General features: G+C 37.6%; 2 protein-coding genes across 2 annotated transcripts in view; both read right to left on the reverse strand.

Moving 5' to 3' along the window:
• Nucleotides 1-24,535, reverse strand: part of LOC131786990 (arf-GAP with GTPase, ANK repeat and PH domain-containing protein 1) — a 296,718-nt gene that overhangs the window by 198,555 nt on the left and 73,628 nt on the right. The window lies entirely within an intron of this gene.
• On the reverse strand, nucleotides 5,534-6,424 carry LOC131775663 (adenosine receptor A3-like). The gene has a single exon (XM_059091775.2). The coding sequence runs from the start codon at nucleotides 6,422-6,424 to the stop codon at nucleotides 5,534-5,536; it is 891 nt and encodes a 296-aa protein (XP_058947758.2).

The following is a 24,535-nucleotide window of genomic DNA, read 5'->3' on the forward strand; positions in this document are numbered from 1 at the left end:
AAATGTTCTGCCTCGTTTTTTTCCCTCCTGTTTTCTGCCAAACGCAATAAAACGCAACGATAAAGTGGTCGAAAAAATCTCTTGACATCAAGAGATGAAAAACGGTCGCAAATTACAAACTTAGAAAATATCGTTTTACTGCGGTAGTTAGTTGTTCGTAATAAAACAATTTGATGAGAGGTCGTCTGCCCATGCAGGATAACTCGAATTGCATCGGCATGAAACCTGTTTTTAAAAAAAATCGTAATATAAAAACCGCCGTCAATATTATACCGAAAGTAAACTTAAATATTTACCGGCTTGGAACCTTAATAGCGAGTCTATAATAATTTTACTAGTAGTTTCGCCATTCGTCTTTTTCTTTATTTTGTCCTCTCATGCTTTTGCGAAGCTAGACCCCGATGTTCTAGATCCCTAATGTAACTTTGAGAGGCCTACCCGAACGCAAATGCAAATGCAAACGCAAGCGTCAATGCAAGAAATAAAAAAAAAGAATAACACATGATAATACATGGGTGCGCTTGGATATGGAATTTCTCTTCGAGTGTTTAACTCGACAGCTCACGAGTAAGGGCAGCGAACGAGTGAGATGTCGAGTTGAACAAGTGACGAGAAATTTCATATCTACAAGCAACCATGTATTATTATGTTTTTCATATAAACACAATAACCCTTTACTGACAAGAAAAGTCGACTCTATTAATGAATGAAAATAAAAAGATCGACAATCTCCGAATACAAATTGTAAAGTGCATTGGCGCACTCAAGATGAAAACATGCGTTGAATCACAACAAAAACAATGGGCCTAATTTTCAGTATACAAAATGAATTGGTCCTTACCGGCGGAAGAAATCATTCAGGTAAACGGCCATAATCGGCTATGGCAAATCTTCCAGTTGTCGATTTTCTTTCGCAGCCGCGAGAAATGCCATTACTGAAGCCACTAAATACGTAACTTTCGGTTTTTCATTTCGTATTTTGATATTTTTCCTTTCTAAGAAAGTTTCAACGTCACTGTCTGTAAGCGTCGATACGGATATTTCAGTTTTCCAGCAGCCATAATCGGGAAATATTCCGAAAAACGACCTTGGATTGAGAATGGTGAAGGCTTTGCCGTTCTTTCATTAACCTGACCGAGCGGCGCGAAAGGCGTGTAACGTGTCAGCAGCTAATTAGCGATATCAAACACACTTTCCTCAGGGCTGGAAATCTTTGTATAACACAGTAGTTTGTATGATGAAACATTTTCATTTTCTGAAGTTTGTATTTGCGTTCGCTTCCCACAGGTGTGAATCGGCAAAAGCTCAATCATTGTCGGCCATCTTGGAAAAATACTTCTTGCGCTTGCGTATCTCTCTTTCCTTGCGTTTGCGTTGAACGTGTGAACTCGCTTGCATTTCCATTTGCGTTTGCGTTTGCATTTGCATCGCACGTGTGAACCAGTCTTCAGATCCTTAGATAGAACGACATACTTATAATTATAAAGCTGAATGCGTTTTCAATCTGACAATTGGCAATGTTTCTTTTATGTTGAGTTGTTCTGTTTTCATTTCGCGACGTTCTACCTTCTCCATAGAGAATTATAATTAAAAATAAAAGGTCTGCGTTTTGGACTCTTTTGCAAACAAAAAAATGGCCCCTAGCGAGAGTTTACGTGTTCATAAACAGACACGCCTGCTGTGAGTACCCTCTTGTCAATATATAGAGGATATTACACGGTGAAGAGAAGACATGAATTGTATGTTCGAGTGGCCAGATCAGCATCAAACGAGTGAGAGCAGCAAACGAGTGACGTATTAATCATATGAACATAGGGGGTAACTTTCTAAAGAAACTGTGGTGCTGCGTCGGTGGGAGAGTATAGCAGGGTAATTAAGTGTTATCAACTGAGTTGAAAACGTAAATTGGCCACCGTAAAGAGATTAAGGGCTGATGTTTCGAGCGTTAGTCCTTTGTCATAGCAATTGAAGGAATTGTGGGTTTTGTGCAGGTTCATATGCAGAAAATGGAGCCACGCTATTGGTGAGAATATGGTGACGAGAAAACAAGAATAAATTAGTTGAATGAAAAGCGCTAGCGCTTGTTGATACCATGAGGATTAAGAATGCCGATTTGGAGGATAAATTTTTGTTCTAGAGTTTTGTGGCTTTCCGAAATGCCTAGATGTAGGGAAAGACCGCAAACTGCCATGTGCTGTTTAGAATGATTAGAGACTGAAGTGTATTGCGACTGGTTTGGATGCGTCCTTGTCATTTCTTTCTACGTCGCGAAGTTGTTCTCGGAATCGGTCACCTAATGTATAACTTTTTGTAATGAGTGCAAGTTATGCAGTAAATGACATTGGCTGAGGTGCACATAAGAGATCTTAATGGATCTCTTGGGTCCCGAAATTTTACCTACTTTATGAATGAAAGGACAAGTTTTGCATCGTGAGCGAGCGCATTTGAAGGTTCCAGGTTGGTCATTGGTTTGAAATGAACTTCAGACCGAAAAGTTGCCAATGTTTTTGTCACATTTGAATGAAATTAGTGGAGGTTGTGACAAGATATTAACAATCTCTGCATCGTTTTGGAGTAATTTAAAGCTTATAAGATCACTCATCACTGATCATTACAAACCTTTGAAGGCCGTTCAGCACGGACAGATGAAAAATTGACCTGTGTTTAGTCGCAACTTTCGATAAATTCCTTGAAAATCTTGGTTTTCTCGTTCCCTTGTTGTTCGGGAAATACATCTACATCTTCCCCGCTTACCACAACGAATCTTGCTGTCAATTAATATTCCAAACAACAAACAAACCAAGTTCATTCAGCAAAGTTCAAACAGGCTCAAGTTTCTTTCTTCTTTCTTTTCAGACAAACCAGTATTTTAAGTCAAATGCAGAAAGGACGGTTTTCAAATAGAAAAGAAGTAGCATGCTGTGGAAGAATGTAATGCAGACTAAACTTATCACTATTGGAACTTCAATTTGGTTTTTCGGAATGATTGACAGATAATAGCTGAAAGGAGAAGGGCATTTTTAGTGCAGCTAAACAAGAATTACAGATAAAAGCATCCGCCTAAACTCCGCGATTCTTCGTGTGATTAAAGTCCTGCATCGTCGTAAATTCATCCACAAAACAAATGAATATAGAGAATCAGCATAAGCTTTTTGTTTTTACGGGAGAAATTATATCATTGAAGCAGAAGTAAGGGAGGTAATTAGAACGTGTTAATTTGAGAGCAGCTAAACCGAAATTTTGAATAGAAGCATACACCTGTATTGCCTTAATTTGAACTAATTTCAAACTGCAAAATACTCTCGGAGATGAGCTATTTGCTAGATCGCAGAGTTGAACTTTTTAAAAGCTGTCGGTTAGTAATTGAGAATATATGACATTAAGGAAAAAATGATACAGTCGTCAAAATGTTACAAAATAAAATTACACGGTGACATTTAACTCTTGATCTGCCGGTGCATTTGTATTAAACTTAAATTTAACTCCAGTGAAAAAGGGTAGTATTTTCTCCTTATGATGATTCCGATTTTTTGATACTTGCCGTTTGAAAACTCGACGTTCTGTCTTTTCCCGCAGCAATAAAAACACCAAATATTTATCATTTGGTTATGGCTACACAAAGTGGTGTTTCTAATGCCTCTAATGGCAAGAAGCAGCAGTTATGATTTTATTTTTTAGACCCCATCATGTGTTCCTCATTCTATCTAATTTCTCTCTGAGTTATCTGGGCAGTTGCTGTTTAGGTCAATTCAGTCATCTTCCTAGATTATTTTTCGTTCCACTCAAAAGAGAAGGAAAACTAACCGGAAGCTCACTAATCGTTGCACTTGTATCGTTGTTTAGTTTTCTAGAAGCGAAAAAAAAGCATTTCTTGTCATTTTAATCATTTAGATATTTGTACCGTTTCTATCCTTTGTCAACTCTTATATCAGTCTTCTCGTCTACGCTCAGCCAGGATTCAATTCGGAGGCTGGAGCGTATCGCGTAACCATTTTGCAAGACCCTAGATCATATAAAATCCAAAGTCAACCCACGATATTCAAAGCATAGGGTTTTAAGGTGTTCGCTACCTATATAGTCTTTGTTTTGTCTGAGACGATTTTGTCCCGGATTTTTTGTGTTCATGTATATGATTTACATAAACGAATCCAAAGTTTTGAAGGCTGTATTTTAAACTTATGGAAATGTATACATAATGAGGCAAGTTAAGTGAGGACTTATATTTCCGTACTTGCTCTCGAAGGGGGCTGGGGATAGGGGAGCAGTACAGAAGGAGTTGTTTTAAACCGGAAATGCAGAACTATGGAGTACTCTCTCAGTGCACGATTATTCACCCTAGTCGGTTTCGACGAACTTGTGGAAACTCTTCTTTCAACCCCAATCAATAAACGCAGCTTTGGAAAAAATACGGTTTATCAGTATTTTTCTCCCTGGGAGGCGGGGTTGCAGGGGGCAGTGTGTCAACCTCAGAAGTCATTAACTATGGCGGCTCTTGCGGCAAGGTGTCACTTGATTCGGATTAGGCTAGTCAACTTATATCAGAATTGCAATTTTTATCACAACCAGTTACCAGGATTCCTCAGGGACGATAACAACAAAATTTAGTCTCTTTGGTCTGAATGAAAAGCTGAACCTCTATTTCGCTCCCATTGCAAAAAAAAAAAGCGCGGCTATTTTCCTCATTTTAGTTATCCGTCCCTAATTATACTTTGAAAGAACGCAAAAACTGATGGCACAAAATCTTTTTTAGCAATACAAATACTCGCTGTCTGAACACATCAAATTCAAGTGTCCTTCAAACTTTCCAACCATTTATCCGAGATATTCTCAAGTTCCAAAGTGGCATATCGACTTGGGCTATTATACGATTTGAAGTACGTAAAATATTTCTATTGTGCTGCCTCTAAAAAGTTTAATTAATTTCCTAAGAGAGTGATAGGATTAGTACCCACACCTCCCTCTGTCAATCAAGCACACCAGGAGACCTCAGCAAAACGCAATTGCAAATGCAAGGAATTGATCGTGTGAACCACCAACGCAAATGCAAACGCAAACGCAAGCGTCAACCCAAGTAATAAAAACATTTTCATCTTCTTTATTTCCCGGTAAAACACTCCCGTCTATATGAAAACTGTGGTTATTCCAGAGATTGTAAATACAATTTTGACTTTTTTATTCACACATATTTGAATTGCTTTCCTTTGCGCATAGTGCTCTTCAATAAAACCGAAAAAAATTGTTTTCCGTGTTCACACAATCAATGTGGGTGGGGGAGGGGGTGGGAGAGTCCCTCTAAGTTATTCATCTCGGATTTGTTAAAAGTCACATTTATTTTGGTTCAAGCTGTCATGTAAATGATCACAACGTTGGGCCCATAGAAAGTTGATTAAACTGTTTTTATTTAAAGGCAAAACTATACTGTATAAATTATCTGTGCGTAGACCACCAGCGTATTTTTTTTTTTACAAGCGTTAAGATTTTAATGGAAACCAAAACAAAAAATGGAAAGGCTAGTAGTTTTCTTACCTTTAATCTACACTCTTCTAAGGTTACGAAGTGGTAGGTTTGCTGGGGCGTTAGAAATGTCTGGGTTCCTGTAAACTAGCTGTAATAAACCTTCTCTGAATCCTGGCATCCGAAGAGCGTAAATTATAGGATTTACAAGTGAGTTAGCTAAAAATAGAACTTCCACAGCAATATCAATATGAAAATTTATGAAATAATTGAATAATGCTAAATTTATAATCGCTGGTAGAAAACAAAGTAACGATACAAGTGAGACGATAAGCGCAGTACCCGTCAGTTTTCTCTCTCTTTTGGACCTAGAATGGAATTGAAGATGACGACTACATCGTACTTTGATAACAACGAGGATGTAAGATACACAGATAACAAATAGAGAAACTGCGTAAAATAGGATAAACAAGTAAGTATAAATTACCTCGAAATAACCAATTTTCGACAAGAAAATTATAGCGGCTATTCTAACAATAGGTATTAACCAAATGACAATAATTATGGCTCTATAAACCCATTTCCTCACAAAGCGATGCCTGAATGGACAAAATGTTGCATGTAGCCGTTCTAAGGAAATAGCCATAAGATTTACAAGGGAAATGAACGGGAATAGCTGTATAAATACAATAAATAGATAAGAAGACCAAAGAGTCATTCGTCTGTACTTCCATAGCGGACACAACAACGTTAAATCGTTTTTAATCACTAGCGGCCCACAGACTGCGCCCGTTAAGAGATCGACTATCGCCAGATGGATGATCAAATATGTACTCCGCCGCTGTAGCTGACGCTTCTTCTTCACAAAAACCACAATGGTGATGATATTAAGGATGACTATGGCCAGACATTCGATGATGAGGACCACAAGCCATGGGATGCACTCTGAAGCTGAGCCGAAAGGCTGCATTTTCTCTGAGCTCTGCTAGCTGCTATAAAAATAACAGAAAACAGTTCAATTAGAGATAAAATGAAATACGAACTCAACATTCTCAATAAAGAAATGTGTCAATTATTGCTTTTTATGTTTTTTTTAACGTGTTTTGACCAACTAAGTTTCGTCTGTTAACTAAAACTGATCCTCGTGTTTCTTTATGCGACATTCATACCCGGAAATATATTCATTCAGCCTATTCATTTTTTTTCTCTTTCGAAAAAGACGAATATAATAATATGAACTTTTTTGATGTTCACTGAATAAGCGGAAAGCTTTGCCACCAGTGATCTCAGTTGCTTGAATGAAATCTATATCCTCCAAAGACAGATGGCAACAAAAAATTTAGCGATCTTCCGGAAATATAGTAGAAAGGCTGAGTATAGAAAGACCTACTCCTCTTCTCGGTGCCGCTATTCGAAAGACAGTTGTTGTTGTTACCGCCTCGAAAACTTCAAAGACAAATTAATTGTAGGTACGGTGAAACACAACGCACATTCTTAAAAGCAAAAGCATCTCTTATGTTTTATTTTCTACACCCAGAAGTTTAGTAATAGTCTTTTCTCGCTTCGGATAAATTTCTTCCTTTGTCAATATCATAAGCAACAAGCTGGAGAAAGATATCTTTTTCGACGCGTTGCGATTATTAAGATTATCAATAACACATTTCCGTCCATATTAATTCAGTTTTCCTCATCTCATCGAAGGCAGAATTTGCAAACGAATCTTAAGAATATTTTGAACTTACCTCACTGATAACGAAAGTGTTTTTATCCTTTTAACGAACTGAGCTTAAGTCAAATGCGGAAAGCGCGGTTTTCAAATAGAAAAGAAAGTAGCAGGCTGAGGAAGAGGGCAATGCAGACTAAACTTATCACTATTAGAACTCCAATTTAGTTTCTCCAAATGATTGACAGATAATAGCTGAAAGGAAAACGGCATTTTTAGTGCAGCTAAACAAGAATTACAGATAGCGGAGACATCCGCCTAGACTCCACGATTGCTAATGTGATTAACGTCCTGTATGGTGGTAAATCCACCCACAAAACAGCTGAATAGAGAATTAACATTAAACGAGTGGAAAGAAACGAGTGGAAAGAAAAAGTTCGTAAAATCCTTGAATGGCGCTTTGAAAGCTTTTGGTTTTTGCGGGAGAAGTTATATCATTGAAGCAGGCAAGTTAACTGGCTTTGAACGATTTGTTAGAAATATGAGGTTCATTTGTAATTTGTTTTTTCTTTTTAAAGGAATTTGGGTAAACTAGAGAAGTCATAAACTATGGCGGCTCTTGCGGCCAGGTGTAACTTGATTCGCACCGCGAAAGTCAGATTAGAAATAGGGTTGACAATTTTATCGCCATATTTCCATAAACTCTCTCCACCCACTTTAACTCGGCTTACTTCATCTCACCAAAACCAGACTTTGTAAAAGAATGAAATCTTACGAACCTACCGCACTGATAACGAAGTACTTCGTATCCTTTAAAAACTGAGTTAGAGTCAAATTTGACCAAAGGCGGTTTTCAGAATGAATAAGAAAACAGCACGCCACGGAATAGTGATAGAGAATAAACACACCACTATCACGACTCGACTTTAAGTTTCCAAATGTCTGAAATATGATATCTAAATGTCGTAAGACGTTCTGAGTGCAGCTGAACAGGAACAACAGGTAAACTGTTCTAAACCTGTACGTCGTTAATTCAAAGAAAGTTCCGTATCTGCCCAAACCGCCCGCAAAACCGCTTTGTCTGGAGAATCAACACCTGAATATCAAATAAATGAAGATGAATAGTTTCTAGAAACCTTGAATGGAGGGATGAAAGCTTTTGGTGTTTACAGTAGAAGTTATATCACAGAAGAAGGCAATTTAACTGGCTTGGAAAAACATTTCAAAATTGAAATACGAGGCATCTGTTTTAATGTTTTTAATTTTGGTTCACAAGATTTTCTTTTTTACTTAAACAACTTCTTTAGTCGATTTTTCATTTGGTAATAGTTTTTTCTTTGATTTTAAGTTGAAAAGTTGTGGCAGCGTGATCTAAGGTGTTACAACACTCATCAGAACAAAGAGTGCGACATTGTGGAAAATTATGTAAATATCTGAAAATATGAGAGTTCCCATTACTGATCAAGTGCTCACTTACGCGTGTGGATAAATGTCGAGGGGTTTCGCCCACATAGCAGGCATTACAGCTCGCACATAAAAACTTGTAAACCACACACATACGGAGCCCACGAGGGATAGGGTCTTTCACCCCAAACATATCGCCTATTTTAAAAGATGAAAAAGCTAACTTTGCATCGATGTTGTTACAATAACACTTAGCAAATTGGCGAACCCTTTTTTGCGTGATAACAGAAAAAGGGCCAATGTAAGGTAATTTAAAATAAAAGTTAGTAGTAGTGTCTGAAATGGAGACCGGGGGATCGCACTCATCACGGGTGAGCGTGAGATACCGATTGACAACCCTTTCAACCAGATGGGCTGGAAAAAGATTCTTTTTAAGGATTTCAGTGAGTTTCTAGATGTTTTCGTAGAAACCCAACCATGCGTTGTTGATTGTGTAGGCTCTATCAACAAGAGTGCGAATGAGAACCAGTTTGTAGGGATAGGGTATAAAGCTAAAATAATTAGTCAACAGTCAACATCACCAACTTTATGATGTTAATGTAGTAATTTCTATATTAAAGACTTTATTTTCTTGCAAGGTAGGTCATAAGTAAAGCAAACCTACTGAACAGAACTTCAAGAGTGTCGTCATAAATTCGACGGTGTAATTTTTTGAAACTAATACAGTTGTAATCTCATATCTTAAGTTAAAAATATTCTCATGAATAAGACATTTATTGGCAGCCTCGCGTTCACTGTCTCACAGGCAGGATCATAAAGGAGGTAAGTAGAGTATGTTATTTTGAGTGCGGCTGAACCGAATTTTGGATTGAAGTATACACCTGATTTGCGTTAATTTGGACTAAATCCGTTACTTTATCGTAGTCAAACTGCAAAATAATATCAGAGATGAGCTATTTCCTTGATCATAGAGTTTAATTTTTTAAAAGCTGTTGATTAGTACCTAAGAATATATTATATTAAACGGAAAAAATGATCCAGCCGACAAAACTTCGGAATATAAAATAACACGGTGACGTTTATTTCTTTTGATCTACCGCTGCATTTGTATTTAATTTAACTCTAACTCCGGTTAATGAAGGTAGTCTTCTCTCCTCGTGATGATTCCGATTTTTTGATACTTGCCATTTGAAAACTCGACGTTCTGCCTTTCCCTGAAGCAATAAAACCAACCAATATTTATAATTTGGTTATCGGCTACATTCAAAGTGGTGGTTCTAATACCTCTGATGGCAAGCAGCTGCGGTTATGCGTTTATTTTTGAGACCCTATCATGTGTTCCCCATTCTATCTAATTTCTCTCTTAGTTATCTGTGCAGTTGCTGGTTAGGCTATCTCAGACATCATTCTCGATTATTTTTTCCCACTCAGAGAGAAAGAAAACTGAACGGAAGCCCACTAATCGTTGCACTTGTATCGCTATTTAGTTTTCTAAAAGTGACAAAATGCATTGCTTTTCATTCTAGTCGTTTCGATGTTTCTACTGTTTCTATCGCTAGTCAATTGCAACTCTTATACGAGTCTACTCGTCTACGTTCAGCCAGAACTCGATTCGGAGACTGGAGCGTATCGCCTAACCATATTGCAGATCCCGGATCAAATAAAATCCAAAGACAGTACGCGATATTCAAAGCGTAGTGCTTGAAGGTGTTTTGGCTCCTAGAGTCTTTGTTTTATTTGAAACGAGTTTGTCCCGGAATTTTGTGTTCATTTACATAATTTACATAAACGAATCCAAACTGTTGAAGGCTGTATTTTAAACGTACGAAAATATATATACATAATGAGGCAATTCAAGTGAGGAATTATGATTATATTGCAGCCTTACTTTCTCTAGAATGGGGTAGGCAGTGGGGGAGCATGATAAATAGAGAATAATACATGGGCGCACGTAGATATGAAATTTCTCTTCGAGTTGAGCACGAGAAGAGAAATTCCATATCTACAAGCAACCATGTTTTATTTTGTTTATCATATAAACACAATAGCCCTTTACTAGGAAGAAAAGCCGACTTCATTAATGAATGAAAATAGGTGAATCAAAAATCCTCGAATAAAAGTCGTAAAGTGCGTTGGTACTGACTTTTAAAATGGAAAAATGGGTTGAATCATGATTTCAAAAACAAAAATGGTCGTAGTTTTCAATTTAAAAAATTCTCATTCATTGACTTTCTCCTTTCCGACAGAAGAAGTCTTTCAGGTAAACGGCCAAAATCGGCCAATGGCAAATCTTCTAGTTGTCGATTTTCATTCTCAGCCGAGAGAAATGCTGACACCAAAGCCACTGAATACGCAACTTCCGGTTTTTCTTTTAGTATATTGGTTTTCTTCCCCTTCTAGGAAAGTTTGAACCTCATTGTCTGTCAGCGATACGGATTTTTTAGTGTTTTAGCCACCATAATTCAAGAAAGCTCTGACAAACAACTTGTAATGAGAATTGTGAAGGCTATGCCGTTCATTCATCAACCTGACTGAGTGGCCCAAAGGCGAGTGACGTATAAGCAGCTGATTGGCTATATCAACATACGTGAAAAAATACGATATTTCTTCACGTGTGTTGTTACGGCTTTTCTCAGGGCCGGAATCCCCGTATAACACCACAGTTTATGTGATAAAAGGAGTTATTTAAGCCGGAAATGCAGAACTTTGGAGTACTCTTTCAATGCACGATCGCTCACCCTGGCCGGTTTCGATGAACTTGTGGAAACTTAGTAAAAAGTTCTTCATTGCTTTTGTAAAGTATATTTCTTAACAATACACACGTGTATATAACAACACAACCGTGTTTAGACCGTGTTTAGACTGTAAACATAGACTCTCATCTAAACACTTCTATTGATCACGCACTTCAATTCTTGAAAACTGCAGGGGTCTTACATCTGTTTGCCAATCAATCCGAAACGTAGACATCATAAACCCAGTTGCCCATAAAACGAAACCTATGGACGGAATGTTTCTTGAAGCCTTTCTTGTGAAATGTACAGTAAGATTTTAATTTCGGGAAGACAATTTGCTCTTTTTAAAAACATTGATATTCTTTGCACTGAAATAGCTGATCTAATACACTGAACTATAAGACTCGTATATTGATGGCTTTGTTAGAAATTCCTCATTTAAACAAATCAGCCATTTTGAAACTGAAGACTCCCAATTTGTATTTGGTTGCGATGGCTAAATGTTCTGCCTCGTTTAATGATTCAGTTTCCCTCTTGTTTTCTACCAAACGCAATAAAACGCAACGATAAAGTGGTCGAAAAAATCTCTTGACATCAAGATCTGAAAAACGGTCGCAAATTACAAACTTAAAAAATATCGTTTTACTGCGGTAGTTAGTTGTTCGTAATAAAACAATTTGATAAGAGGTCGTCTACACATGCAGGATGACTCGAATTGCATCGGCATGAAACCTGTTTTTAAAAAAATCGTAATATAAAAACCGCCGTCAATATTATACCGAAAGTAAACTTAAATATTTACCGGCTTGGAACCTTAATAGCGAGTCTATAATAATTTTACTAGTAGTTTCGCCATTCGTCTTTTTCTTTATTTTGTCCTCTCATGCTTTTGCGAAGCTAGACCCCGATGTTCTAGATCCCTAATGTAACTTTGAGAGGCCTACCCCAACGCAAATGCAAATGCAAACGCAAGCGTCAACGCAAGAAATAAAATAGAGAATAACACATGATAATACATGGGCGCGCTTAGATATGGAATTTCTCTTCGAGTGTTTAACTCGACAGCTCACGAGTGAGGGCAGCGAACGAGTGGGATGTCGAGTTGAACAAGTGACGAGAAATTTTTCATATAAACACAATAACACTTTACTGACAAGAAAAGTCGACTCTATTAATGAATGAAAATAAAAAGATCGACAATCTCCGAATACAAATTGTAAAGTGCATTGGCGCACTCAAGATGAAAACATGCGTTGAATCACAACAAAAACAATGGGCCTAATTTTCAGTATACAAAATGAATTGGTCCTTACCGGCGGAAGAAATCATTCAGGTAAACGGCCATAATCGGCTATGGCAAATCTTCCAGTTGTCGATTTTCTTTCGCAGCCGCGAGAAATGCCATTACTGAAGCCACTAAATACGTAACTGTCGGTTTTTCATTTCGTATTTTGGTATTTTTCCTTTCTAACAAAGTTTCAACGTCACTGTCTGTAAGCGTCGATACGGATATTTCAGTTTTCCAGCAGCCATAATTGGAAAATATTCCGACAAACGACCTTGAATTGAGAATGGTGAAGGCTTTGCCGTTCTTTCATCAACCTGACCGAGCGGCGCGAAAGGCGTGTAACGTGTCAGCAGCTGATTAGCGATATCAAACACACTTTCATCAGGGCTGGAAATCTTTGTATAACACAGTAGTTTGTATGATGAAACATTTTCATTTTCTGAAGTTTGTATTTGCGTTCGCTTCCCACAGGTGTGAATCGGCAAAAGCTCAATCATTGTCGGCCATCTTGGAAAAATACTTCTTGCGCTTGCGTATCACTCTTTCCTTGCGTTTGCGTTGAACGTGTGAATTCGCTTGCATTTCCATTTGCGTTTGCGTTTGCATTTGCATCGCACGTGTGAACCAGTCTTCAGATCCTTAGATAGAACGACATACTTATAATTATAAAGCTGAATGTGTTTTCAATCTGACAATTGGCAATGTTTCTCTTATGTTGAGCCGTTCTGTTTTCATTTCACGACGTTCTACCTTCTCTATAGAGAATTATAATTAAAAATAAAAGGTCTGCGTTTTGGACTCTTTTGCAAACAAAAAAATGGCCCCTAGCGAGAGTTTACGTGTTCATAAACAGACACGCCTGCTGTGAGTACCCTCTGGTCAATATATAGCGGATATTACACAGTGAAGAGAAGACATGAATTGTATGTTCGAGTGGCCAGATCAGTATCAAACGAGTGAGCGCAGCAAACGAGTGAGGTATTCATCATATGAACATAGGGGGTAACTTTCTAAAGAAACTGTGGTGCTGCGTCGGTGGGAGAGTATAACAGGGTAATTAAGTGTTATCAACTGAGTTGAAAACGTAAATTGGCCACCGTAAAGAGATTAAGGGCTGACGTTTCGAGCGTTAGTCCTTTGTCATAGCGATTGAAGGAATTGTGGGTTTTGTGCGGGTTCATATGCAGAAATGGAGCCACGCTATTGGTGAGAATATGGTGACAAGAAAACAAGAATAAATTAGTTGAATGAAAAGCGCTAGCGCTTGTTGATACCATGAGGATTAAGAATGCCGATTTGGAAGATAAATTTTTGTTCTAGAGTTTTGTGGCTTTCCGAAATGCCTAGATGTAGGGAAAGACCGCTAACTGCCATGTGCTGTTTAGAATGATTAGGGAGACTGAAGTGTATTGCGACTGGTTTGGATGCGTCCTTGTCATTTCTTTCTACGTCGCGAAGGTGTTCTCGGAATCGGTCACCTAATGTATAACTTTTTGTAATGAGTGCAAGTTATGCCAAGTTGTGCCACCTCAGCCAATGACATTGGCTGAGGTGCACATAAGAGATCCTAATGGATCTCTTGGGTCCCAAAATTTTACCTACGTTATGAATGAAAGGACAAGTTTTGCATCGTGAGCGAGCGCATTTGAAGGTTCCAGGTTGGTCATTGGTTTGAAATGAACTTCAGACCGAAAAGTTGCCAATGTTTTTGTCACATTTGAATGAAATTAGTGGAGGTTGTGACAAGATATTAACAATCTCTGCATCGTTTTGGAGTAATTTAAAGCTTATAAGATCACTCATCACTGATCATTACAAACCTTTGAAGGCCGTTCAGCACGGACAGATGAAAAATTGACCTGTGTTTAGTCGCAACTTTCGATAAATTCCTTGAAAATCTTGGTTTTCTCGTTCCCTTGTTGTTCGGGAAATACATCTACATCTTCCCCGCTTACCACAACGAATCTTGCTGTCAATTAATATTCCAAACAACAAACAAACCAAGTTCATTCAGCAAAGTTCAAACAGGCTCAAGTTTCTTTCTTCTTTCTTTTCAGACAAACCAGTATTTTAAGTCAAATGCAGAAAGGACGGTTTTCAAATAGAAAAGAAGTAGCATGCTGTGGAAGAATGTAATGCAGACTAAACTTATCACTATTGGAACTTCAATTTGGTTTTTTGAAATGATTGACAGATAATAGCTGAAAGGAGAAGGGCATTTTTAGTGCAGCTAAACAAGAATTACAGATAAAAGCATCCGCCTAAACTCCGCGATTCTTCGTGTGATTAAAGTCCTGCATCGTCGTAAATTCACCCACAAAACAAATGAATATAGAGAATCAGCATAAGCTTTTTGTTTTTACAAGAGAAATTATATCATTGAAGCAGAAGTAAGGGAGGTAATTAGAACGTGTTAATTTGAGAGCAGCTAAACCGAAATTTTGGATAGAAGCATACACCTGTATTGCCTTAATTTGAACTAATTTCAAACTGCAAAATACTCTCGGAGATGAGCTATTTGCTAGATCGCAGAGTTGAACTTTTTAAAAGCTGTCGGTTAGTAATTGAGAATATATGACATTAAGGGAAAAAATGATACAGTCGTCAAAATGTTACAAAATAAAATCACACGGTGACATTTAACTCTTTTGATCTGCCGGTGCATTTGTATTAAACTTAAATTTAACTCCAGTGAAAAAGGGTAGTATTTTCTCCTTATGATGATTCCGATTTTTTGATACTTGCCGTTTGAAAACTCGACGTTCTGTCTTTTCCCGCAGCAATAAAAACACCAAATATTTATCATTTGGTTATGGCTACACAAAGTGGTGTTTCTAATGCCTCTGATGGCAAGAAGCAGCAGTTATGATTTTATTTTTTAGACCCCATCATGTGTCCCTCATTCTATCTAATTTCTCTCTGAGTTATCTGTGCAGTTGCTAAACAGGTTAATTCAGTCATCTTCCTAGATTATTTTTCGTTCCACTCAAAAGAGAAGGAAAACTAACCGGAAGCTCACGATTCGTTGCACTTGTATCGTTGTTTAGTTTTCTAGAAGCGAAAAAATGCATTTCTTGTCATTTTAATCATTTAGATATTTGTACCGTTTCTATCTTTAGTGTTCTCGTCTACGCTCAGCCAGGATTCAATTCAGAGACTGGAGCGTATCGCGTAACCATTTTGCAGGACCCTAGATCACATAAAATCCAAAGTCAACCCGCGATATTCAAAGCCTAGGGTTTTAAGGTGTTCGGTACCTATATAGTCTTTGTTTTGTTTGAGACGATTTTGTCCCGGAGTTTTTGTGTTCATTTACATAATTTACATAGGCGAATCCAAAGTTTTAAAGGCTGTATTTTAAACGTATGGAAATGTATACATAGTGAGGCAATTCAAGTGAGGACTTATATTTCCGTACTTGCTCTCGAAGGGGGCTAGGGACAGGCGAGCATTAAAGAAGAAGTTGCTTTAAACCGGAAATGCAGAACTATGGAGTACTCTCTCAGTGCACGATTATTCACCCTAGTCGGTTTCGACGAACTTGTGGAAACTCATTTATCTATTTTTTGTTTGTTGTTGTTTTTCTTGTTTTTATTAAGTCTCCATTAATGGGTGGATCGTTAATAAAGTGAATATCTCAACCCAAATCAATAAACGCAGCTTTGGAAAAAAATACGCTTTACCAGTATTTTTCTCCCTGGGAGGCGGGGTTGCAGTGGGCTGTGTGTCAACCTCAGAAGTCATTAACTATGGCGGCTCTTGCGGCAAGGTGTCACTTGATTCGGATTAGGCTAGTTAACTTATATCAGAATTGCAATTTTTATCACAACCAGTTACCAGGATTCCTCAGGGACGATAACAACAGAATTTAGTCTCTTCGGTCTGAATGAAAAGCTGAACCTCTATTTCGCTCCCATTGCAAAAAAAAAAGCGCGGCTATTTTCCTCATTTTAGTTATCTGTCCCTAATTATACTTTGAAAGAAAGCAAAAAACTGATGGCACAAAATCTTTTTTAGCAATACAAATACTCGCTGTCTGAACACATCAAATCCAAGCGTCCTTCGAACTTTCCAACCATATATCCGAGATGTTCTTAAGTTCCAAAGTGGCACATTGACTTGGGTTATTACACGATTTGAAGTACGTATAATATTTCTATTGTGCTGCCTCTAAAAAGTTTAATTAATTTCCTAAGAGAGTAATACCCACACCTCCCTCTGTCAATCAATCACACCAGACCTTAGCAAAACGCAATTGCAAATGCAAGGAATTGATCGTGTGAACCACCAACGCAAATGCAAACGCAAACGCAAGCGTCAACCCAAGTTAATAAAAACATTTTCATCTTCTTAAGCCAGTATTTGTGTTCGCTTCTCACACGTGTGAATCGGAAAAAGCGCAATCATTGTCGGCCATCTTGGAAAAATACTTTTACTGTGCTTGCGTATCTCTCTTTCCTTGCATTTACGTTGGACGTGTGAACTCGCTTTCATTTCCATTTGCGTTTGCGTTTTCATTTGTGTCGCACGTGTGAACCAGTCTTCAGACCCTTCCGTGGAATGACATACTTATAATTACAGGGCTGAATACGTTTTCACCTGAAAATTGGCAATGTTTTTTATATGATGAGCCGTTTTGTCTTCATTTCATAAAAAATGATAAATAAAATAGAAGGTCGACGTTTTGGGACTCTTTTGCTCTCACTGGTAGATAAGCTTAGAATTTTACTCGGTGGCGAGAAGATATCTAGGTTTTCTCGTTCTCATGTTGTTCAGGAAATGCCGATTTACATCTTCGTCGCTTACCTCAATGAATTTTGCTGCCAATCAGCCAGTCGTTGCCCAATATCACCACGCCACGTGTTACATACGAAAAATACGCCTCTTGGTTCATGGATGTGGTGGTCGTATTGATACTACGAGTGTGGACGTCAGTGTTTTATTTCCCGGTAAAACACTCCCGTCCATATAAAAACTGTGGTTATACCAGAGGTTGTAAATACGATTTTTACTTTTTAACCAAATGACAGTAATTATGGCTCTATGAACCCATTTCCTCACAAAGCGATGCCTGAATGGACAAAATATTGCGTGTAGCCGTTCTAAGGAAATAGCAGTAAGATTTACAAAGGAAGTGAACGGGAATAGCTGTATAAATACAATAGATAGATAAGACCAAAGAGTCATTCGTCTGTACTTCCATAACGGACACAACAACGTGAAACTGTTTTCAATCACTAGCGGCCCAGAGACTGCGCCCACTAAGAGATCGACTATCGCCAGATGGATGATCAAATATGTCCTCCGCCGCTGTAGCTGACGCTTTTTCTTCACAAAAACAACAATGGTGATGATATTAAGGATGACTATGGCCAGACATTCGATGATGAGGACCACAAGCCATGGAATGCACTCTGAAGCTGAGCCGAAAGGCTGCATTTTCTCTGAGCTCTGTTAGCTGCTATAAAAATAACAGAAAACAGTTCAATTAAAGATAAAATGAAATACGAACTCAACATTCTCAATAAAGAAATATGTCAATTATTGCTTTTTATGTTTTTTTTAACGTGTTTTGACCGACTAAGTTTCGTCTGTTAACTAAAACTGATCCTCGTGTTTCTTTATGCGACATTCATACCCGGAAATTTAATCATTCAGCCTATTCATTTTTTTTTCTTTCGAAAAAGACGAATATAATAATATGAACTTTTTTGATGTTCACTGAATAAGCGGAAAGCTTTGCCACCAGTGATCTCAGTTGCTTGAATGAAATTTATAGCCTCCGAAGACAGATGGCAACAAACAATTTAGAGATCTTTCGGAAATATAGTAGAAAGGCTGAGTATAGAAAGACCTACTCCTCTTCTCGGTGCCGCTATTCGAAATACGGTTGTTGTTGTTACCGCCTCGAAAACTTCAAGGACAAATTAATTGTAGGTACGGTGAAACATAACGAACATTCTTAAAAGCAAAAGCATCTCTTATGTTTTATTTTCTACAGCCAGAAGTTAAGTAATAGTCTTTTCTCGCTTCGGATAAATTTCTTCCTTTGTCAATATCATAAGCAACAAGCTGGAGAAAGATATCTTTTTCGTCGCGTTACGATTATTAAGATTATCAATAACACATTTCCGTCCATATTGATTCAGTTTTCCTCATCTCATCGAAGGCAGAATTTGCAAACGAATCTTAAGAATATTTTGAACTTACCTCACTGATAACGAAAGTGTTTCTATCCTTTTAACGAACTGAGCTTAAGTCAAATGCGGAAAGCGCGGTTTTCAAATAGAAAAGAAAGAAGCAGGCTGAGGAAGAGGGCAATGCACACTATTAGAACTCCAATTTAGTTTCTCCAAATGATTGACAGATAATAGCTGAAAGGAAAACGGCATTTTTAATGCAGCTAAACAAGAATTACAGATAGAGACATCCGCCTAAATTCCACGATTGTTAATGTGATTAACGTCCTGTATGGTGGTAAATCCACCCACAAAACAGCTGAATAGAGAATTAACATTAGCACATTAAACGAGTGGAAAAAAGTTCGTAAAATCCTTGAATGGAGCTTTGAAAGCTTTTGGTTTTTGCGGGAGAAGTTATATCATTGAAGCAGGCAAGTTAACTGGCTTTGAACGATTTGTTAGAAATATGAGGTTCATTTGTAATTTGTTTTTTCTTTTTAAAGGAATTTGGGTAAACTAGAGAAGTCATAAACTATGGCGGCTCTTGCGGCTAGGTGTAACTTGATTCGCACCGCGAAAGTCAGATTAGAAATAGGGTTGACAATTTTATCGCCATATTTCCATAAACTCTCTCCACCCACTTTAACTCGGCTTACTTCATCTCACCAAAACCAGACTTTGTAAAAGTATGAAATCTTACGAACCTACCTCACTGATAACGAAGTACTTCGTATCCTTTAAAAACTGAGTTAGAGTCAAATTTGACCAAAGGCGGTTTTCAGAATGAATAAGAAAACAGCACGCCACGGAATAGTGATAGAGAATAAACACACCACTATCACGACTCGACTTTAAGTTTCCAAATGTCTGAAATATGATATCTAAATGTCGTAAGACGTTCTGAGTGCAGCTGAACAGGAACAACAGGTAAACTGTTCTAAACCTGTACGTCGTTAATTCAACGAAAGTTCCGTATCTACCCAAACCGCCGGCAAAACCGCTTCGTCTGGAGAATCAACACCTGAATATCAAATAAATGAAGATGAATAGTTTCTAAAAACCTTGAATGGGATGAAAGCTTTTGGTGTTTACAGGAGAAGTTATATCACGGAAGAAGGCAATTTAACTGGCTTGGAAAAACATTTCAAAATCGAAATACGAGGCATCTTTTTTAATGTTTTTAATTTTGGTTCACAAGATTTTCTTTTTTCCTTAAAAAACTTTTTAGTCGATGTTTCATTTAATAATATTTTTTTCTTTGATTTTAAGTTGAAAAGTTGTGGCAGCGTGACCTAAGGTGTTAAGACACTCATCAGAACAAAGAGTGCGACATTGTGGAGAATTATGTAAATGTATGAAAATGTGAGCGGTCCTATCACTGATCAAGTGCTCACGTACGTGTGTGGTAAATGTCGAGTGGTTTCGCTCACGTTCGGAGCCCACGAGGGATAGGGTCTTTCACCCCAAACATATCGTCTATTTTAAAAGATGAAAAGCTAACTTTACATCGATGTTGTTACAATAACACTTAGCAAATTGGCAAACCCTTTTTTGCGTGACAAAAGAAAAAGAGCCAATGTAAGGTAATTTAAAATAAAAGTTTGTAGTAGTGTCTGAAACGGAGACCGGGGGATCGCACTCGTCACGGTGAGCGTAAGGTACCGATTGACAACCCTTGAACCAGATTGGCTGGAAAAAAATTCTTTTTAAGGATTTCAGTGAGTTTCTAGATGTCTTCGTGGAAACCCAACCATGTGTTGTTGATCTTGTAGGCTCTATCAACAAGAGTGCGAATGAGACCCAGTTTGTAGGGATAAAGTATAAAGCTAGAATAATTAGTCAACAGGCCCGTAAAGGTTTTCTTACAGTCAACACTTAATCACCAACTTTATCATGTTGATGTAATAATTTCTTAATTAAAGACTTTATTTTCTTGCAAGGTAGGTCATAAGTAAAGCAAACCTACTGAACAGAACTACAAGAGTACCGTCATAAATTCGACGGTGTTATTTTTTTAAAATATTCTCATGAATAAGACATTTATTGACAGCCTCACGTTCACTATCTCACAGGCGGGATCATAAAGGAAGTAATTAGGCTATGTTAATTTGACTGCAGCTGAACCGAAGCATACACCTGATTTGCGTTAATTTGGACCAAGTCCGTTACTCTATCGTGGTCAAACTGCAAAATACTATCAGAGATGAGCTATATCCTTGATCATAGAGTTTAATTTTTTAAAAGCTGTTGCTTAGTACCTAAGAATATATAATATTAAACGGGAAAAATGATCCAGCCGACAAAACTTTAGAAAATAAAATAACACGGCGACGTTTATTTCTTTTGATCTACCGCTGCATTTGTATTTAATTTAACTCCAACTCCGGTTGATAAAGGTAGTCTTCTCATGATGATTCCGATATTTTGATACTTGCCATTTGAAAACTCGACGTTCTGCCTTTCCCTGTAGCAATAAAAAAACCCACCAATATTTATAATTTGGTTATCGACTATATTCATCTGTGCAGTTGCTGGTTAGGGTATCTCAGTCATCATCCTCGATTATTTTTTTTTCACTCAGAGAGAAAGTAAACTGAATGGAAGCTCACTAATCGTTGCACTTGTATCGCTATTTAGTTTTCTAAAAGCGACAAAATGCATTGCTTTTCACTCTAGTCGTTTAGATTTTTCTACCGTTTCTATCGTTAGTCAATTGCAACTCTTATATGAGTCTACTCGTCTACGTTCATCCAGAACTCGATTCGGAGACTGGAGCGTATCACCTAACCATATTGCAGATCCCAGATCATATAAAATCCAAAGACAGTACGCGATATTCAAAGCGTAGTGCTTGAAGGTGTTTTTGGCCCCTACAGTCTTTGTTTCGTTTGAGACGATTTTGTCCCGGAGTTTTTGTGTTCATTTACATAATTTACATAAACGAATCCAAACTTTTGAAGGTTTTATTTTAAAATTATGGAAATATATATATGATAAGGCAATACAAGTGAGGAATTATGATTATATTGCCTTACTTTCTCTAGAATGGGGTGGGGGGGAGCATGATAAATAGAGAATAATACATGGGGTGGGGGGTGGGAGAGCACAATAAATAGAGAATAATACATGGGGTGGGGGGTGGGAGAGCACAATAAATAGAGAATAATACATGGGGTGGGGGGTGGGGGAGCACAATAAATAGAGAATAATACATGGGCGCGCGTAGATATGGAATTTCTCTTCGAGTTGAGCACGAGAGGAGAAATTCCATATTTACAAGCAACCATGTTTTATTTTGTTTATCATATAAACACAATAGCCCTTTACTAGGAAGAAAAGCCGACTTCATTAATTAATGAATGAAAATAAGTGAATCAACAATCCTCGAATAACAATCTTAGAGTGCGTTGGCGCTGACTCTTAAGATGGAAAAATGCTTTGAATCATGATTTCAAAAACAACAATGGTCGTAATTTTCAATTTACAAAATTCTCATTCATTGACTTTCTCCGACAGAAGAGGTCTTCCAGGTAAACGGCCAAAATCGGCCAGTGGCAAATCTTCCAGTTGTCGATTTTCATTCTCAGCCAAGAGAAATGCTGACACCAAAGCCACTGAATACGCAACTTTCGGTTTTTCTTTTAGTATATTGGTTTTCTTCCCCTTTAGGAAAGTTTGAACCTCATTGTCTGTCAGCGATACGGATTTTTTAGTGTTTTAGCCACCATAAAGGAGTTATTTAAGCCGGAAATGCAGAACTTTGGAGTACTCTCTCAATGCACGATCGCTCACCCTGGCCGGTTTCGATGAACTTGTGGAAACCTAGGAAAAAGTCCTCCATTGCTTTTGTAAAGTATATTTCTTAACAATACACACGTGAATATAACAACACAACCGTGTTTAGACTGTAAAGATAGACTCTCATCTAAACACTTTTATTGATCACGCACTTCAATTCTTTAAAAATTGCAGAATTCTTACTTCTGTTTTCCAAACAATCCGAAACGTAGACATCATAAACCCAGTTGTCCATAAAACGAAGCCTATGGACGGAATGTTTCTTGAAGCCTTTCTTGTGAAATGTACAATAAGATTTCAACTCCAGCAAGATAATTTGCTCTTTTTTAACACCATTGATATTCTTTGCTCTGAATTACCTGATCTAATACACTGAACTATAAGACTCGTATATTGATGGTTTTGTTAGAAATTTCTTTTTTGAACTATTCAGCCTTTTTTAACTTAAGACTCCCTATTTATATGTGGTTACAATGGCAACATTTTTTGCCTCATTTAATGATTTTTCCCTCCAGTTTCCGCCAAACACAATACAACGCAACGATAAAGTGGTCGAGGAAATCTTTTGACAACATACGATGAAAAACGCTCGTAAAATGCAAATTTTAAAAATATCGGTTAACTAGTTAGTTGTCCGTAATAAAACAATTTGATAAGAAGTCGTCCACCCAGCAGGATAACCCGAATAGCATCGGCATGAAACCTGCATAAAAATAATCCTGACATAAAACATAAAAACTACCGTCAATGTCATACCCCTTGGAACCTTAATAGCGAGTTAATGATAATGTTATTAGCAGTTATGCCATTCGTCTTCCTCTCAAGCTATTGCGAAGCTCAACTCCAATGTTCTAGATCTCCAATGCAACGAAGAGAGGCCTTTAAGGGACTTTGTGCCTTTACATGGGCCGGATATCAGACCTGGAGCATAAAAATGAAATTAGACATACGAGGATTAATTACTTTCAATATCACAACAATCTCAGAAATTCACTTGCCTATACCGAAAAGTCTCATCGAAGATTCAATACTTAGCTGAGGTTTCTTTCGTTGATATAAATATACATATATTTCTCTAGCATGACAAATGCCGACTACATAATATATCAGTGAAAAGAAGAAAAGGAAATTCCAAAGCTATAAGGCTCACGGGGAAATATTTGCAACGGTTTTAAGTTTTCGTCGTTTGTGTTCTTGACCAACAGTAGCACTAACTAAATAAATGTAATTACAAACTTCTAACGAGTCTAGGACTGAGGTGATATCCTTTCGATAAGAATATCAGGGCCGTTATCACAGAGCTGCGCACTGATATCTCAAATCCTTCTATTTTTACGCTCATAAATGTTAGAAATGGTCTGTAAGAGTTGAGTGCTTCATCAAACTTTCCTGATGGACCGATACAGCCTTTCGTTACCAGTCTTCCTCGGAGTGTCTTGATATTGCGGGGCGGAAGACACTATGTTGATGTTGTTGAATCTGAGGGGTTAAGGAGATGAATTGTTTACTCATACACCGTTGTGGAAGACGACTTTTTCCAGGTAAATATAAGCATAACTTAGTTGATGTTCGTTCCATAATTTTTCTTATTGTTCATATCGAAGACTAGCTGAGTACCGCTTTTTCGTTGACAAGATACGCGTCGCATAAAACACGCATAGCCGTCTTTCCATGCTTTTGATGGGAAAGTTACCCTGAAAACAAGTGACAGAGCAGTTTTTGAAAGCTACCTAAACATTCATTTGATCCGAAGGGAAAATATTTAGTGCATGATTAAAATTCTATTTTTATTTTCCATTGTGTGGATGTTTTAGGGATTTAATTATCGTCCATTTCTCCCGTCCATTGCCAAAAATAAAGTGACACCTTCTTAGAGCTTTTCGAAAAGCTCGCGATCGCGATTGTTAAATGCACGATGGACCCACGTGATCAATATTATCTATCAATTTTTTTTTGACGTATGACCCTCTTCCATTTCGTCAATTGTCCGAGCTTGAGTTTCAATTATTGA

This window comes from Pocillopora verrucosa, chromosome 10 (assembly GCF_036669915.1).
Source record: "Pocillopora verrucosa isolate sample1 chromosome 10, ASM3666991v2, whole genome shotgun sequence".
In the NCBI taxonomy this organism is placed as follows: domain Eukaryota; kingdom Metazoa; phylum Cnidaria; class Anthozoa; order Scleractinia; family Pocilloporidae; genus Pocillopora; species Pocillopora verrucosa.